The sequence below is a fragment of the Aspergillus puulaauensis genome, chromosome 1, assembly GCF_016861865.1.
Source record: "Aspergillus puulaauensis MK2 DNA, chromosome 1, nearly complete sequence".
NCBI lineage: Eukaryota > Fungi > Ascomycota > Eurotiomycetes > Eurotiales > Aspergillaceae > Aspergillus > Aspergillus puulaauensis.
The window spans coordinates 5,843,503-5,860,036 of NC_054857.1; the positions used below are offsets into that span (position 1 = coordinate 5,843,503).

At 50.7% G+C, this 16,534-nt stretch overlaps 7 protein-coding genes across 7 annotated transcripts; 2 read left to right on the forward strand and 5 right to left on the reverse strand.

Annotated features, from left to right (window-relative positions):
- Nucleotides 1–229: 229 nt before the first annotated feature.
- Nucleotides 230–2,749, forward strand: APUU_12315S (putative rhamnosidase B; the record flags this gene model as incomplete). The annotated part of the gene is made up of 4 exons (XM_041698503.1): nucleotides 230–259; nucleotides 303–782; nucleotides 826–1,541; nucleotides 1,585–2,749. 4 exons carry the CDS (start codon nucleotides 230–232, stop codon nucleotides 2,747–2,749), a joined length of 2,391 nt encoding a protein of 796 aa, XP_041551681.1.
- Nucleotides 2,750–3,342: 593 nt separating this feature from the next.
- APUU_12316A (nucleic acid/nucleotide deaminase domain-containing protein) lies at nucleotides 3,343–5,302 on the reverse strand (the record flags this gene model as incomplete). The annotated part of the gene is made up of 2 exons (XM_041698504.1): nucleotides 3,343–4,889; nucleotides 4,951–5,302. The coding sequence occupies 2 exons, from the start codon at nucleotides 5,300–5,302 to the stop codon at nucleotides 3,343–3,345; spliced, it is 1,899 nt and encodes a 632-aa protein (XP_041551682.1).
- A 1,660-nt stretch (nucleotides 5,303–6,962) lies between these two features.
- On the reverse strand, nucleotides 6,963–7,457 carry APUU_12317A (uncharacterized protein; the record flags this gene model as incomplete). The annotated part of the gene is made up of 1 exon (XM_041698505.1): nucleotides 6,963–7,457. One exon carries the CDS (start codon nucleotides 7,455–7,457, stop codon nucleotides 6,963–6,965), a length of 495 nt encoding a protein of 164 aa, XP_041551683.1.
- Nucleotides 7,458–8,493: 1,036 nt separating this feature from the next.
- Nucleotides 8,494–9,536, reverse strand: APUU_12318A (uncharacterized protein; the record flags this gene model as incomplete). The annotated part of the gene is made up of 4 exons (XM_041698506.1): nucleotides 8,494–8,657; nucleotides 8,705–8,867; nucleotides 8,913–9,220; nucleotides 9,263–9,536. 4 exons carry the CDS (start codon nucleotides 9,534–9,536, stop codon nucleotides 8,494–8,496), a joined length of 909 nt encoding a protein of 302 aa, XP_041551684.1.
- A 550-nt stretch (nucleotides 9,537–10,086) lies between these two features.
- Nucleotides 10,087–11,778, forward strand: APUU_12319S (ATP-binding protein; the record flags this gene model as incomplete). Its single annotated transcript, XM_041698507.1, has 3 exons — nucleotides 10,087–10,114; nucleotides 10,165–11,330; nucleotides 11,374–11,778. The coding sequence occupies 3 exons, from the start codon at nucleotides 10,087–10,089 to the stop codon at nucleotides 11,776–11,778; spliced, it is 1,599 nt and encodes a 532-aa protein (XP_041551685.1).
- Nucleotides 11,779–11,830: 52 nt separating this feature from the next.
- On the reverse strand, nucleotides 11,831–13,419 carry APUU_12320A (uncharacterized protein; the record flags this gene model as incomplete). The annotated part of the gene is made up of 4 exons (XM_041698509.1): nucleotides 11,831–12,489; nucleotides 12,532–12,708; nucleotides 12,760–12,974; nucleotides 13,016–13,419. The coding sequence occupies 4 exons, from the start codon at nucleotides 13,417–13,419 to the stop codon at nucleotides 11,831–11,833; spliced, it is 1,455 nt and encodes a 484-aa protein (XP_041551686.1).
- Nucleotides 13,420–13,774: 355 nt separating this feature from the next.
- On the reverse strand, nucleotides 13,775–15,507 carry APUU_12321A (uncharacterized protein; the record flags this gene model as incomplete). The annotated part of the gene is made up of 5 exons (XM_041698510.1): nucleotides 13,775–13,941; nucleotides 13,991–14,621; nucleotides 14,665–14,749; nucleotides 14,798–15,413; nucleotides 15,456–15,507. 5 exons carry the CDS (start codon nucleotides 15,505–15,507, stop codon nucleotides 13,775–13,777), a joined length of 1,551 nt encoding a protein of 516 aa, XP_041551687.1.
- Nucleotides 15,508–16,534: the final 1,027 nt, after the last annotated feature.

A 16,534-nucleotide genomic window follows, 5' to 3' on the forward strand; every position in this document is an offset into this window, starting at 1 on the left:
GGATTGTTCAGGCACAACAATGAATGTTCATCGGTCGACCGCGATGGGGAAGAGCCAGACTCCCTTTACAAACCGTTAAAGAATCTTCAATGAGAATACTAGTTGGAAAGTCTAGAAACAACGCCCCCAGCGGCAAAGAGTCGGGGTAAAGCAGGCCGAATATAACCGAGGGGGAGATAAAAACTGCACCACCACCAAGAGCTCTAGAAACTCTACATTCACAGTGAAAATGGTGAAAGTAACCGCCGACGAACAAAAGGTAGCCTCTCTCACTCGCCACCTTCAAATACTAACAGAGCCAGACAATCAACGAGCTCCAGGACAGCTGGGTCTGGATGCCGAACTGGGTTGATTCGTCCTCGTTGAATACAGCCGGTCGACTCGTCCGTTTCAAGCGACAGATCTCACTCTCTACTCGACCTACGCGAGCGCTGCTTCATTTCTCAGCGGATACACGATATAAACTGGTTGTTAATGGAGAGCGCGTGGCTGTTGGACCGACCCGGGGCAGTCCGTGGATCTGGTACTACGATACCCTCGATATTGCCCCGTATCTGCGAGAAGGCAACAATACTGTCCAGTTCGATGTAATTCGGTATTTTGCAGCTGTCCGGGGTGCGATGCCTTTTCAGCGAACGGCATTCCCGGGCTTGACAGTTATCGGGCGTGTTGAGGCCGGGAACGAGGTCGTCGAGATCAACACTGCCAGCAGCAAGTGGGAGGCGCAGATAGACGAGAGTATTCAGTTTCCAATGGGACTGGTCGATGACCCATTTCTGCATGTATGTCTTCATCCAGTTTTACTCCACGATACTAACCAGACAGATCAACGAACGCATCTATCCAATCATCCAGTCTCCGCCAGTAACTCCGGTAGTATACGGCATCAAGACTCTAAACGGTGAACTGGCACCGTGGAGACTGCGACCACGACCTATTCCTATGCATGTGGAGACCAAAGTTGCTGTTCATACAGTTCGTGCTTGTCAGAGCGCAGTCCCTGCAGAAGAGTGGACAGCCAGCCTGAGAGATCGGAAAGCAATAGTTCTTCCTGAGAATTCATCGCATACAATCGAACTGCAAGCAGACGTCCACTCGACAGCCTTCCTGCGGTGGACATTCACAGCAGAAAAACCGTCATCTGTCCGTCTAAAGCTTACGTATTCTGAAGGCTATGAGCTGGACCCTCGAGCATATCCCTTCTTCCGTACAAAGGCTGATCGACTGGATGCGGCCAATGGACATCTCATCGGGCCATTCGACGACGTACACTTGGAAGTGTCCGACTCGAAGCCACTTATATATGAACCGTTCTGGTTTCGCACATTCCGGATACTGCGACTGGAGATAACAGTTGGGTCTGAGCCAGTGGCCCTTACCGGGTTTGAAGCGACACAGGTCAATTACCCTCTGGCCATCAAAGCTAGTTGGGATAACCTGGGAGACCCTGATAGTAGTGCCATCTGGGATGTCTCGATCCGCACACTGCGCAACTGCATGTTCGATGGATACTCCGACTGTCCATTCTACGAGCAACTTCAGTAAGTCTGACCTTTCCCACACTGTACATTTCTAATAAGATAGGTACTCCGGTGACTCCCGCTCCGTCGGCCTCTTCCACTACCTCCTCTCTGGCGACGACCGGCTCATGCGCCAAGCAATCACCAACTACGCAGCGTCGATTACATTCGAAGGTCTCACGCAGTCACGGTTCCCATCGCATGTTCCGCAAGTTATCGCGGGATTCTCCCTCTACTGGATCCTGCAGGTATGCGACCACCATATATATTTCGGGGATACGGGATTCACCCGCTCGTTTCTTCCCTGTGTTGACGGCGTTCTTGAATTCTTCAATGCGCATATTGATCAGCTTGGCCTTGTCAGTGGGTTTCCTGAGGATGTGTGGCAGTACGTCGACTGGGTGACGACCTGGGGCGCGACGGATGAGCATCCAGACAAGGGCGTGCCGACGTCAGGGAGGAAGTCCAATCGGCATACATATTTTAGCCTTCTGTATGCGTTCGTTCTGCAGAAAGCTGCACAGTTAGTCCGGGATGTAGGACGGCCGGGATACGAAGAGGAATACGAGTCTCGTGCGGTGTCTCTACAGGAAGCTGTTAGGAGACACTGCTATGATGGACGGTTCTTCACGGACTCGACGGTCCATGTTGCGGGTGAAGACGCATACTCGCAGCACTGCCAGGTATTTGCCATAATTTCAGGGACTGCAACCCCAGAAGAACGCGCGCGGCTGTTGAAGGAATCGTTTTCCGATCCCCGTTTCTCCAAGTGCTCGTATATGATGCGCTTCTATGCCCTCCGCGCGTTCAGTATAGCTGGGGATGAAGTATACGAAAGGTTCTGGGATCAGGCATTTCAGCCATATAGGAAGATGCTTTCCCAGAATCTGTCAACGTGGGAAGAGGACGATGTACGCCAGCGCTCGGATTGTCATGCCTGGGGGAGCGTTCCTATCTATGAATATTGTGTGGAACTGGCTGGTATTCAGCCCATTTCTGCTGGGTGCAAGAAGGTGCTTTTTAAGCCGAGGCTGGGGCTTAGTGATGCTTTAAGTGCTACGGTTGCACTGGGTGGAGATAATACTGCTAGTATCTCCTGGACAACGCGGGATATTGGGGAGAAGGACATATATTTGAAGTTTACGAAGGAAGTTGAGGTTGCAAGTCAATTGCCAGGTCGGGTTAAAGTTCATCATGGTGTCACTGACAGCCTGCACCTGGTATTTTAGTGAGAAGCAGCACTGCGCCAGCATTGTGGAGTAGATACAATGCCAACTTCCAATCTGCTGGTCGACCATGATCCAGGTACTCAAGGTCAACAGTCTGAAGTCGTGCTTATCCCCAAGGGTATTGACATCAATTGGCCCATCTCGCTCACTCCTCTGCCCATACTCCCTCTCCTTCGGTCTATTATCAGCTGTGTAGGCAAAATACAAATACGCCGGCCTGGAACAATAAACCCCGAGAGGCCGGCACGGATTGCACCCCCTTTGACAAAGTATGGTCTATCAGTAATTTCATAGTCAGCAAGCCCGCCCAGGCACAATCTACATGGAATGACACTTCTACAACCCCAGATTGCTACCCAAAATTGGCGTCAGGAATCAATAGGGATCAATCCTCGGCCATTCCCCAATGGCGGGCCTTAGCTGGAATCACCATTGAGCGTCCGGAAAACGGGACATGGCCACTGGGAATCTTGAATTTATCAGATAGATACGCTCCTGCATGGGCCAGTGATGACAAATTGAGTAAACGAGAGGTCTACCCTTCCGGCGATGTCAGAAATATTGTTTCAAGCATCGTGGGCGCTTTGCGAAGCTCAATCACTCGCCACTGGGCGCCAGCCTATTTCCAACACGGTATCTTTTGCGGTGAGATAAAGCACATTCCTATCGCTTATCGTGACTGGCGTCTCAAGTTGAAACGCATCAAGCACGACCGAAGGCGGATCTGCGGCCTGTGCCTTGGCGACTTCTTCAATATCTAGCCGCTTCAACCAGTACTGCATATTTTTTGTGCCCGTAGAGTGCTCGAGCTGGATGTGAATGGACCCCGCTGTGTAAAATGTTGATGATTCCCCCAGGGATAGGCGTCCCTGTATTGTTGAATTGCTGATTAAAGTATAATGCCGGAGAAGCCTGTGACGGGGTGAATAAACCACGGCATCCGGGAGTCCATTTCCATCACTTAAATCAGTCCCTTCCCTTGCCGCCGGAGCACTGTGGACGCTATTAATGGAGGTCGTACTTAGATGAGGAGATGGGAGGAGCCCCTCTTCGTTTTGGGCTCTAGGCTCTGCTGCCTGGCCTGCCTTGGATGACAGGGAAGCTGCCGGGGTGCTCAATGAAGGGAGGGTAAACAAGGTACTCTCGTTCGGGCAAGGGTGAACGGGCCACTGCTTTTTTGACAAGAGATGGGAAAGCGTCTGTTGGAGGTGGCTGCCCAGGGTATCGCAAAATGCGAACTCCAGCTCTGTCAATTGTGGTGGGCAAGGTAGCCGCCACCCGGGATACAACTTCCCATGGGATCGAGGTGCCAATATCTTGTGGTACTCGAGGAGAAACATATTGCAAAGGAAACAGGCATCCTTGCTCGAGCACACTAGGCGGGGATACATTTTTGGTTTTTGTAGCTCGCAGTAGGCGATTAATTGGACTTCAGCGTGGATCTTGCCTTCCGTTAGGGTTTTGGGCACCTGTTGGGAATACTGGGCTATGGCCTGTTGCTCCGTAAGTTTCGAGACTGAGCAAATTGAATTTATGAGCCGTTTCTGCTGTCCCTTTGAACTTGCTTCCAATATCCTGCTCCGTAAATTGGGAGCATATCCGTTAAACGAGGGTATATCATATGCCTCCCGCGGAAGGTGAACAGGGACAGCCCTCATGTTCCGAGCCAGCGCACAATCCTTTGCTGTACGGTATAGAAATCTAGCAGATTCACGGTACCTGGACACTTTTGAAACAATATTCAAAACACTTTCTTTCGAGCAGGGATCCAAGTCGCGGTTGGGTATTGCGCGAATCAACGCGGGAAGCTGTGGGATACGATGTACCTGGTAAATGCCTTCCACAAGCTCTATTAAGCGTGCCTGGACCTGGTGTCGGGACCATGAATCAATGAGCTTCTCAGCGTCCCGGGCTTTGATTGCGAATTGATTCAGAACCTCTAACATGTTGCTTTCTCTCAGTTTCTGGTCGGAAATCCTCTTCGCGGCCAGCACGGCTTCCCGCAGAGAGTCTCGGAATGGCCTGCTGTCTCGTTTCCTTTTTGACGGAGCCAGCCGTAATCTCGACAGAATACGACCCGAGCACATGCAGATTACATCGTCAAGAACCAGCCTCTTTAGGTCAGGTAATAGACCTAGGTCTGATGTGATCAGCGTTTGCAATGCACCTGTAGCCTCGTCCGAGAGGGATGGCGGACGTACTGGCGAGAGTGCTAAACAGTCTGTCAAATCCAGTTTTTATACGAGCCATTGCAGCTCCTCCATCCTTATGACTTGTCCTGTTTACAGCAAATATCACATTAAGACCGCCTGTGTCCTGGTCTTCCTCGAGGCACACTGCCGGAATATGGTTAACATCATCCTTACTGTGGGAGAGAAATGCTAGCGTCCGGGCCAGCTGCCGCTCTGTATCGAGGGGTAGTGTGTATTTCCTATTAGAAGATGGCAAGCACTCAGTATTATTATCAGATGGTGGCGCCGGTATGCTGCAAACTAGCGACGAGAGAGCAATGCTCTCAGCAGAGATTATGAGAGGGTTGAGTTCTGAAGGCATTGAGTTGACAAATCTGTAGTTCCACCGTAACATGGACTCATTTGGCTAATATTGTAGGTGCGATATGAAAGCGACCCTCCCCGACTCGGTCTGGCAATATCATTGACATCGGGGGAATTTCGCCCCTCATTAACTGGTTGGGAAGGGCGTGACAACAGAGGTCGGCTTGCAGGGTCGCACAGATGCATGCCACAGCTGCCTATCACGCCAACAAGCATGACCCAAGCCAAGCAGGGCAGCAGCAGAAAAAAAGTACTGCATGCTAGCAAGAGCCAGGTTACACAGCCCAGCGATGCACTTCCGGCGCACGGGCTGCCTGTTATTAGCCATAACCGCCTGTGTCAAGGTCCTCCTCCCAGCCTTTCCAACCATATCCTTGCTCGAGCTGATTACTGCCACCAACTCTCATTCTTACTTTCCCCCACGCTGCCTCACACCATGAAGTCCTCTCGTCTGCTTTACAGAGAAGGATTAACTCGGCCGCTTTTGCAAAGATCTAGCTATTAGACTGGCCTTTGATTCAGACTACATTGACTCACGAATACTCCCATCCGCTTCTATTTCTTCTGATGATAGTGCTGATGCAGCGTGACAGTAACACTATGGGCTCAAGACGGAGGACCGATAACAGGCTAGAAACGACCGTTCATTTGGAAGTACTAGTACCCAACTTCCATGTATTGCTATAAGCGTGCACTCGTAAAGAAAAAGAAATGGTCCAGCTGAAACCCCAGCTCCTGATAGGGCCCCTCCCTGCACAAATTTGATGATTGATGCCACGTCAGTCCATGGTTCTCCTAGCCTTCCCGATTCCCCGATGGGGCACCCTATAGACTATGGTTCGAGATGCGCCGCAATTACGTTCGAGTTTCGTTTGCTCAGTTGCTGCCTTGCTGTCTCGGACTTGCTACTTTGGCGCACTGCTTGGCGTAGGTTCTGGATCCCAGACTACTCTGGTGGTTGTAAACTTGTTGCTGCGGAACTACTCGCAAGCACCTATTAAGCGTAGTAGTTGAAAGATGACATTTACTATCAACGCTGTGCAGGGAGCACGACCTCGAGCCCCGAAGCCCTAATTCCGATCCCATTCCCAGCCATTGGCATAAAGGCCGCAATAACTTATCTTGTCAAATGGTGGTAAGCCTCTTGGTCCGATAGTCCTATCAATCGACATGGACTTTTGTCTTCCGTATTGCGAGGAGGAGTTGCAATTGCAGGAGCGACTGTGCAATGGCCCCAAAAAGAAGCGACATACTACTCCAGGCTGATGGAGCAAGAACGTAAAGAGGAAGCGCGGCAACTGTAAAAGAAGAACTTATGCCTGCAGCAGTCCAGCATTGGATCCACACTGCCCGATCGGGGCGAAGGCTGTTAACTATCGGCCATACCGCTGTGCTTATACCGAGCAATTGGATCGGCACCGAGGCAACGAGTTGAAAGAAATCTGAATCCGTTGCTTTTCCAGGATCGTGGCCTGCGTGGGACCAAGCGAAATATGTCGGAATCAAGGAAAGTCCACATATGATGGGGACAATGAAAGCAAATGCAGATCCTGCGTTTTCTTGTTCGAGACTAAGGGCTGGTTGATGTCCGGAAGGTTTGTATGAAATTTCGCTGCTCAATAGTTAACTGTTGGAGATTAAAGCACGACAGAAAAGACTTACTTCTGATCTACATGGGTTGTAAATATGAGTGGCTTGTGATCAATACCCAAGTATAAACAGGCATCTGCGACATTGTGGCTTATGCTTTGCAGTCTGTCCCTCACTGGGCCGATGGTCTTTTGAAGATAGCCTCTCGCCGCTGCGTCGCTTACATGTCTGTATATGGTCTGTGAAATGTTGACGATATTTTCCAACTCCCCACGGGCGTACTCCTTGGTGATAGCCTGTTCTTCTCGCTTAGCGTTTTTATAAGCGATGATCCGGAAATATATCATTTGGCGGTAAAATTCGCTGTCTATAGGCCTCGTTATCATTTCATCAGCCGCGTCGCTCGACAGCGTCCTTACATAACGCTTAACGCTGAGTTCTCGCGACATTCGCTGGGTGAAATCATCATTTCTCATATTGTCGAGATGGTCTTTGATTAAGTCATGGAAGTCACGGCAGTCCCGTGGATTCGCCTGTCTTAGCAGCGTCCGCGATGTCGACATGTTGAGCAAAAGTAGACTGGAGGCGAGTTTAACACGAAGTTCGTCTTCAGGACCCCTTGGGGGATATTCCTTGCGCCGGCGTATAGAACTCTGGGATTCACTCATTATACTCCAAGAAGGCCACCCGTGTGGTATATGAGATTCTTAAAATGAAACCTTCCAGATAGGGCACCAGGGAGAAAAAGAAAGACGGGCGCAACGAGGTTAAATAAACGGTGGCTGATGCTCTCTCACGAGGCTGAAGAGACACTGCCCCGCTGACACGTGCAATGAGATCGTTGGCCACAGTGCAGGAAGCAGTTATTCTTAGGTTGGCAAGGTTGATTTTCCATAGTTATGGTATCTGTCGAAGCACATGGAGAACAGTGCGAAAGACTTCCATTACATTGCCAACATCGAATATCTCGGTTCGACCTTGGTCCAGATACACTCTAGGTGAACAACCTGATGTCGTTTTGTTTATCCCTAAGGGTACTGACATCAAATGGCCCATCTCCCTTAACCCTCTACTCATACACCCTACCCCCCGTAAGTGGTATTTATAATAGTGCTAAGTGGTGTCCGCCTGGTGGTTGGAAATCACTGCACTGGCTGGGTAGGGATTGAGATGATATAACTTTTAAGATTTAGAATATGATAATAAATGACTTTAGTTATCTGATGCTTTGTTACTAACTAACTATGATGTCCGTTCCATACACGACAGTGCCGTCGTTTACTAAGGTCCCGGCGTGATCAGCTTTCCTTCCTTATCTAAGACGTAATGCCTCATTAACACGTTAGTACATGATTAACGGCGTAAGAAGTAGTTACTTGGTTACTTTTGAGGTTGAGAGAATCACTTCACATATGCCAGGACTTGTCTCACTTCTTTGTAGGCCAATTTTGGTCTGGACAGACATTGGCCCCTAATTACTCCATATGGTTATGTGTCGCCAACAAAACGAAGGCCTGAGTAATAGGGTTTCTGAGATACCAAGGTACATGTTTTACTCTCTCCGTTCTTCTGAGGCGAACAGTACTGTGTGAATCTCGGCTATGGACCTGAAAACAGTTCCCGGGCAGTGGGTCGATCCTCAGGCCTCCAGCATAAAAATCTAGAGATAAAGTCCACAAATGCCAACTCGTCACTATCCTGAACACCATCTACCAAAGTTCTAAAGTCGAGTTTTTGAATGAGGTCTGGGAATTTGAACTCTCCTAATGTTCTAGGTTAGTGACGTCTTGAAATGATATGGAGAGATTACCTTTTTCGTCGAAATACTGGGAGCTTCGCTTCCCACGCTGAAGGACATCCAATGGAGGCGGCCCAAGTAATGAAATAATCTGTGCAACATGCGCCGCCTCAGTCCAAGTCTCGGGATCACCTGGCTGGTCGAATGGTCCTCTCCCGAAGAATAATTCCCAGAGCTACAGGTATCAGCCAATGCACTTATTCCCGTAGGTAAAGCGTACCACTGCACCCAGATTCCATATATCAGCAGGATAAGTCCACTCCATCCCAAGAGAGATCTCAGGGCATTGGTACTTCGCTAGCTGGATGGGATGACTATGTGGTTTACCACCGTGAACTGCATTCCGGAAGCCCTGGATGGCAGGTGCGCCCAGGTCGCTGAGTGGTATGTTCCATTTGTTGCGAGAGAGGTATATTGACCGGTCGACGAGTTGCTTTCGTGGCGACGGTTCGATGAGTTCAGTCTCTGCAACCGAGGAAGCGATGGCTGGGTTGGATAATCTCATCATCATGTTGTCGGGTGTTAGATCTAGACCGTTAGTCTTGTCCGCTATGGTATTTGCTGGCATACCTGTATGTATAACACGGCATTCCTCATGTAGGTAGCGTAGTCCTTCTATTATTGCGGCAGTAATAGGCTTTAGAACGTCCAGTGGGATAGCTTTCCGCTCGAATCGGTGTTGTAGCATCCATAGTGGTTCACATAGGGGATCGAAGACCATGCAGGTGTGGAAGCCGTGTGGACCGGGAATCGTGAATGAGTCGAGTATATTTGCAACTAGCCCGCTCCCTGCATGCTTAGGGTTAGCATTCAGGATGTGCTGTGATGGAGAGCTCGTGGTCATCCTGGGCCTGATCATCTGGGCTGGCCTTGACCTTGATAGCTACGTAGCGTGGTGACCGCCATCGCCATCTAACAGAGTTAGACCGGCCATAATACAGCAGGGAAGGTCATACTGATGTAAGTCTTTAGCAAGCCAGACTGTTGATGCCACCCCGGGGCCGAGTTTAGTTACAACCTGGTACCGCCCGTTGAGTGTTTCATAGAGATGCATGGGATAGAATCTTTCTGGCCTGTAACCAGGGGCATTCTCCTCCTCGACCAGCTTTGTCGAAGGGAGTAACCTCGCCGGGATCCTGGCTGGGACAGACGGTTTGGAGCGCAGAATTCCTCTGAGATACGCCATGTCGTTATTATTGAGTTATCATGGCGTACGGAACTCAGCTGTCATACAAGATTTAATTATTAACATGCTTTCTATAACTACTGATTGGATAGGACTGTTTACTCCGTAAAAGGCAAGGTCCGGTCCGGCCCGGTCTCGGCGCCAAGGCTTCCCTATCATCTTCAGCTCTCAGGCACCAACATTCTCTTTCTCCCCTTCCGCGCGCAGAATGCCGCGAATCCGGGTCGACAAATACGGTAGGTGTATATTCCACCTCAATTAAACCAGTTATTCTAACACGATGCAGGAACATGGCTCCGCCTATTCAAAGGGCGACCCACGCGGACAGCCGCGCCCGCCTCTGCTTCAGCCCGCACCAATTACGGGCACAGCCGCGGGTCGCGCTCGCGCCGTGGACACGACGCAGACGAGTTCGAAGAGCAGAGCATCCTGCGTAAATTCCTCGAGAACGGGGCGACGACGATCGCCGCACTCCTGATGCTCGGGGGCGCCGGGTACGGCTACCACGTGTTCTACAAGCAGCTGGTACTGCGGAAGATCGATAATGCGTTTTCGCCGGGGTTTTCGTCCCTAGAGCTTGCGGCGCTGGCGCAGCATGGGTATACCCTTGAGGATGGGATTGATGAGGAGTTTCTGAAGTTCCGGATTGCGAGGCCCGAGCAGGCGCTTATTGATGGGGTTGTTAGTGGGAGGGTTCAAGGGAATTATTACCTGCTGTTCGGGGAGAAGGGGACGGGGAAGAATTCGATGTTGTTGGAGAGTATGTCCAAGATTCATGGGCAGGGGATTGGGATGTTGGAGGCGCATGGCGATATTGAGGTCTTTCGACTGCGGTTGGGGAAGGCGATTGATTATGAGTACCATGAGGATTATATTGGGGGGATGTTTAGTATCCGCGGCCCAAGGGATTCGACTGCGCTGCTTGATATCGAGCGGGCGTTGAATAAGCTGGAGAAGGTTGCGCTGAACAGGAAAAAGACGAGTGATCGACCCCTGGTGCTGATTATCAGTAACTTGCATTATCTGCCGGATAATACGGAAGGGCAGCAGCTGGTTGACCTTCTTCAGCAACGCGCTGAGATGTGGGCGGCCAGTGGGCTAGTTACGCTGGTGTTTACAAGTGATCAGTACCGCACGACGGAGATGCTACGACTGCACGCAACGAGGTTGCAGGTGTTGAATATCCAGGATATACCCAAGGACATGGCGGTTGCCTCATTGCGCTCCTTTCGCCAGAGCACTTTTCGCGAGAACGTTCCCCCCAGTATCCTGGATCAGGTGTACAGCCTTGTGGGTGGCCGTTTGATCCACCTGGACCAAGTCGCCAGGTCAAAAGACATGCTGAAAACGTGCCGTTCAATCTGCGAGAAGGAGAAGCGGTGGCTGCTCTGTAAATGCTGGATTCTTGGAGCTGAGATGGACGATAAGGCCGAAGACCAGCAGGATTTATCGGTACGTACCTTTGAATCTATACTACCCTGTACTAACAATACAGTCCGGCGCAATGCTCCTAGGAAAGACTTTGGTGGAACTAGAGAAAGATCCCGATCGAACGCACTACGTCTCTGGTCTGCCGGGAATTCCACTCCACAAGGCGCAAGAACTCATGACGCGAGCGGATCTCATCAAAGGACTGGACGAGATGAATATTATTGCCATTGACGCCGATGCCATCGTACGCGCAGACTCTGTCCCCATGCAGAACGCCTTCCGAACTGTCTGCGAGGATCCCGAGTTCGAGGAGCACTTGAAGGCCACCCTGGATCGGCTGGATGAACTGGAAGGGCTTGGTAGGACGACCGAGCTGCGCTTGAAGGACTTTATGGAAGGTGAGTATGAGGTTCGGGTTCGTGGTGATGGCAAGGACACGTATCTCTCTGTTGAGAAGCCGAAAAGCTAGTCGGTTGATTAATTATCATTCCATGGTCTATTACTACCAGTGGTTTCTTTGTCTATACCCCGACCTCTGCCGACCTCACATTTACCGGGCCATCTTGATCACTAGCCTTGGACGGACCCTGCTGTAGGTGATCCTCCGACTGACTGGAGATATGGGATTCAGGAGCCCTCCGAATGGCGCCCCTGGCAATGTCTCTCTTTTCCAGATACGCGATAACCCCAATGAACGGCAGCGTCAGAGCGCCAGTAACCAAGCTGGCAATGTATCCTTTTCGATAGTTTGGAGCATCAGTGACTGGATAGAATATCAGTGGCCACCACGTCACGAACGCAAAATCGAATGAATTCATGAATCCTGTTGTAATCGCCCGTAGCTGTACGTCGTGGCTGGTCACATCGGCAAGCCAGCTGTACCATACAGCCTGGGGGGCATAGGTAGTCCCGAGCAGGTAGAATGCGAAGAAGTAGCCTGCTGTTGGGGGATCAGCGACTAGGATGGCAGAGCCGATAACGAAGGTCAGTCCGATGGCGATGGACACTTCCCAGCGAGAGCGTATCTTGTCTGAAATGACGGCGTAGATCACAGTCCCGACGATGCCAGTCGCATATACGGCGGTAGGATAGTTGTTCTGCTGCACCGTTGTATAGCCTTTCGACGCCATCCAGAGGGCCATGACGTTGTTACTCAGGCTTTGGACGCAGAGCGAGTACACTGTTACATTAGCAGGGTCCTTTCAGCAGGCAGTTGACTTACGCATGAAGATGAAGGGCAGGAGGTAGAATTGCCAGCTCCACAGGACGCGCTTGAAGACGGTCAGATCCCAGGAGTACTTAGTAGGCGCAATGATGCGAGTTGCAGCATGTTCTTTTTGTTCGTCATTCAGATACCACGCCGCCCGATGCGCTGGAAGATCAGGAATAAACACCCAGCCTGTCAAGTCAGTCCTAGTATTGAGGCTGTCATGAAACCGGTGTGACCTACCGAACAGTGCCACCGGGAGTGTCATGACAGAGACGATGATGAATATCCATTTCCACGCAGGCAGCCCACTCTTCCCTCCTAGACTCTGCAGCAGTCCAGCCTGAATCCAACCACCAGCCATCGATCCCAGATGGCCAAAGACACAGAATACGGCGTTTCTCGTCCCTAGTTCCGATCGTTTATACCAGGAGCCGAGGATAAACAATGCCCCAACGCTGGAAGGTTAGCACATAAACACCAAAAAGGAGTGTCTTACTATGCAATAGCCGAGAACCCTCCCTCGATAGCATTCAGCAGAATAACCTGCCAGGCCTTGGTCATCCGGAAGGTGACCATCGTCAGGACACTCCAGGTAACATTTGCCGCGACAAAGACATATTTCGGTCGGACCAGAGTGAGCACACTTGTTCCGGGCATCTGGAAGACAGCATAGGTGACCAAGTACGCCGTACTCATGTAGTTGTATTCCTTTCCCTGGAAGTTGAGTGCCTCTTTCATTCCACTGATATAGGCCGAGGAGTAGCTGGCGCGGGTTACACCGAACAGAAACCAGATCAGCGAAAAGTACGGCAATAATGTGAAATCTAGTTTTGCAAGGAGGGCGCGGTCTCTGGGCTCAGCGCCCCAGAGCCAGATGGCGATTTTCTCCCGGGTCGGCATTGTTAGAGTGCAGTTGAAGTTTGAGTCGCGGTGCAGGTTTAAATATCGAGGGGCGGGGATTGCAAAGCTTGTTGCGAAATGACGAATATTAGCCTTAAGCTTGATTTCTCCACCATGTGCCGATAACATCGGCAGAGTCAGAGTCATGTAGTACTGCTTATTGGAGAAGGGGCACTTAGGGCAAAGTCACCACCACCGAAGTGAAGAAGGCGCAACTGGGAGTTGAAAAAATGATGAGACGCTAGACCTCTATACCAAAAGACCTTGCAAGGCCGGTGGCTGGCCAGATAAGAAGACTTGAAAAGGAAATATACTTTATTAACCTGGAATCCTGCATCTACCACGAACTTCCCCTTTACTTCCCTTCCATCCACACTCGGACCCGTTTTCCATACATATAAAGAGGAACAGTCATAAACAGAAACACCAGATGGATCCCCGCAATCTCCAGAAATGTATCTCGCGGCCCAGACGCTTTAACCCAGTCGACAACGAACAACGAGAACGCAAGACCGTGGGAATCTACCCAATTAGCAATTAATTCACTCCATATAGATGCGGAAGGACATACTCTTCAATAAACTCAGAATAACCTGCGCCTCAATCGCAGCCGACTTGTGACAGTCTAGACAATACGTAACAGCGATTGTACTTCCTAGGATACACCCGAAGTATATGAACCCGAAGCACACAGTCGGGACAATCCAGTGAGCACGAGCCTCAATACTCCAGCCATAGCCGCCAAGAGCGATCACAGTTGCGATCGTTGCTGGGAGTATCATCACGAGCCGGGATTCAGCCTCGTAGATGCCGTTGTTGCGGGACGCTTTCATGCACGCGAGTATGTCGGATACCTTGCCGCCAACGACACTACCTAGGATTGTCCCGATGAGAGGGGAGATATATAATAGCCCCGTTTGCATCGGTGTGAATCCGTATCCGTCGACGGATTGGAATAGATAAGATACTGTGTCGGCTAGCACCGCGAGCCACCCGAGGGAGAGGGCGTATACGGCAGCGGACCATAGTAGTGGGAGGGAGGTGACAAGGCGAAAGGGTTTAATTGCGAGTGAGAACCAGGTGGCGTCCTGGAAACGTCCATTCCAGAGTGCCATTGTGTGTTTGAACGGAAGCGGTGGTGAGATGCTCAGGTTATCGGTGTACATTTCTCCAGGTGTGCGGTAGGTCGCCGTGGAAATATCCTGTTCTTGTTAGAAATATTTTGAATATGGACGATTCCCTTACTCTGCGAGCACCCCGAGCCCAGTACGTTTCCCTAGCAAAGATGAATATAAAGCTGAACGAAATCCCGGACAGGATAGTCGTAAGCCTGTCCATGGGTCAGTCCGTATCGCATATTAACATCCTTGAGGCATACCATAACGCCCATCGCCAGCCTAATCCCTGAATAACCCCTGCCCCAATCAACGGCGCCAAGCTTTTCCCAGCAGCCAGGAGCAGCATATAAACACCAAGTCTGAATCCCCGTTCATGCGGCTGGTATATCTCCGATATCGTGACCGAGACTAGAAACTCACCCGGACTGGACGCAATGCCCTGCACAAGTCTGGCGATGATAAGGCTAGCATAGGACGGACTCGCCGCAGCCCAGGCAGACGAGGCAATAAGAAGAACAGAACCAGCAACGTAGACTGGCCGCCGACCAAACAGGGCGGCAGTGGGTGACCAAACTGCGGCACCTACTCCCAGTCCCAGCATGTAAATACCGATCGTGAAAGAAACCTGCTGGTTGCTTACTCCGAAAGACTCGGATATGGCTGGAAAGCCTGTCGCGAGAATGGGGCACAGCGCTGCGCAGAGGAAGCTGTTGAAGCCGACGGTGAAAAGGAGGATATCTCGTCGCCATGCGGGCCAGTTTAGTGGATCATTGGGGGAATCACTGGTTTCAGCTGGCTTTGCTTGGTTGTTTAGTTGCTCTCGTAGTTGGGATGTGCTTTGGCAGGGGCCGATGTTGGTGAACCACACTTGAGTGCCTGGTATTGTTAGCAGAGCCATGGTAGTGCAAGGACACTTACCAGGTGGGTATGCAAGATGCTCAAGATTTCTAGCTTCGTCTTTGGTATCCATCGTTGTTTGTTCAGAAAACTTTGGTCGTTGGACTGTGCGGTAGCCGGCGGTGGAACAATTTATATACAATCGATAATGCAAGGTCGAAGCTAATAGCCAGCTCTAGCCTCAAACATTCCTCACCGCGATCGGTCTAGGCTAGTCCAGTGAGCCATTAAATGTGACTTCCATGAACTCAGTTAATGTTATAATGTCGTGGGTGAGTACCTGTTGAGTAGCCCTACTCCCAAGGTCCCTGCTTGGCGGTGGGCAGTGGATTGCATCAGCCAACTAGATAACTTATGGTAGGCGATGATAGTGACTTCATATTGTTTCGAACTGTGGAGTCCATAGAAACAACGAGATACTGTAATTACATTCCATGGCCTGTGCCTGTCTACCTCGAGGTACAATCCGGCGACCTCGCCCGACACCCCCGACCTCACCACATCAGTATGAGGCTTTTAATTAGATCACATGCATGAACGCCTTGGATTGAAAAGCCAGAGGAATGGCCTGGCTGTGGTACCTGACAACAGGAATGAGCGACTGCTGTGAGCGATTTGGGCATCGTCGGGCGCCACGGCTGACCCTTTGTATGTGCAGCAGGAGGATATCGGTTTCGGCCCGGCCAGGCCATTGCATTTATGCTCTCGGCCGCAGTGTCGATCAAAGCTTGGATTGGATTGGGTGGGTAGGAATGCTGGTTCTGTATCCCTTGCTTGGGCGGTTCTGGGATATCTGGTTCTCTGGGATTCTACCGGTCACAAGGCGGAGAGATGTGGTAGAGGAATGGACGGTTGTTGGTATAATGGCCGTGTCCAATACTCGCTAATTAGGAATTCGCGCTGGTGGCTTTGGAGAAATTATGACAGGAGGAAATGGTAGAGACTGTTGAGTGAGAAGACTGAGTTGGCCTGCGGTGCGAACTACATACTCGGAAATCTGTGCCACGAACCATCTAGCCGTCCAACTCAATAGCTCCCTTAATTGATCCCCATCAATGGCCGAGAGTAGCCTTTTCGAAAAATGGCATCACCAACAGACA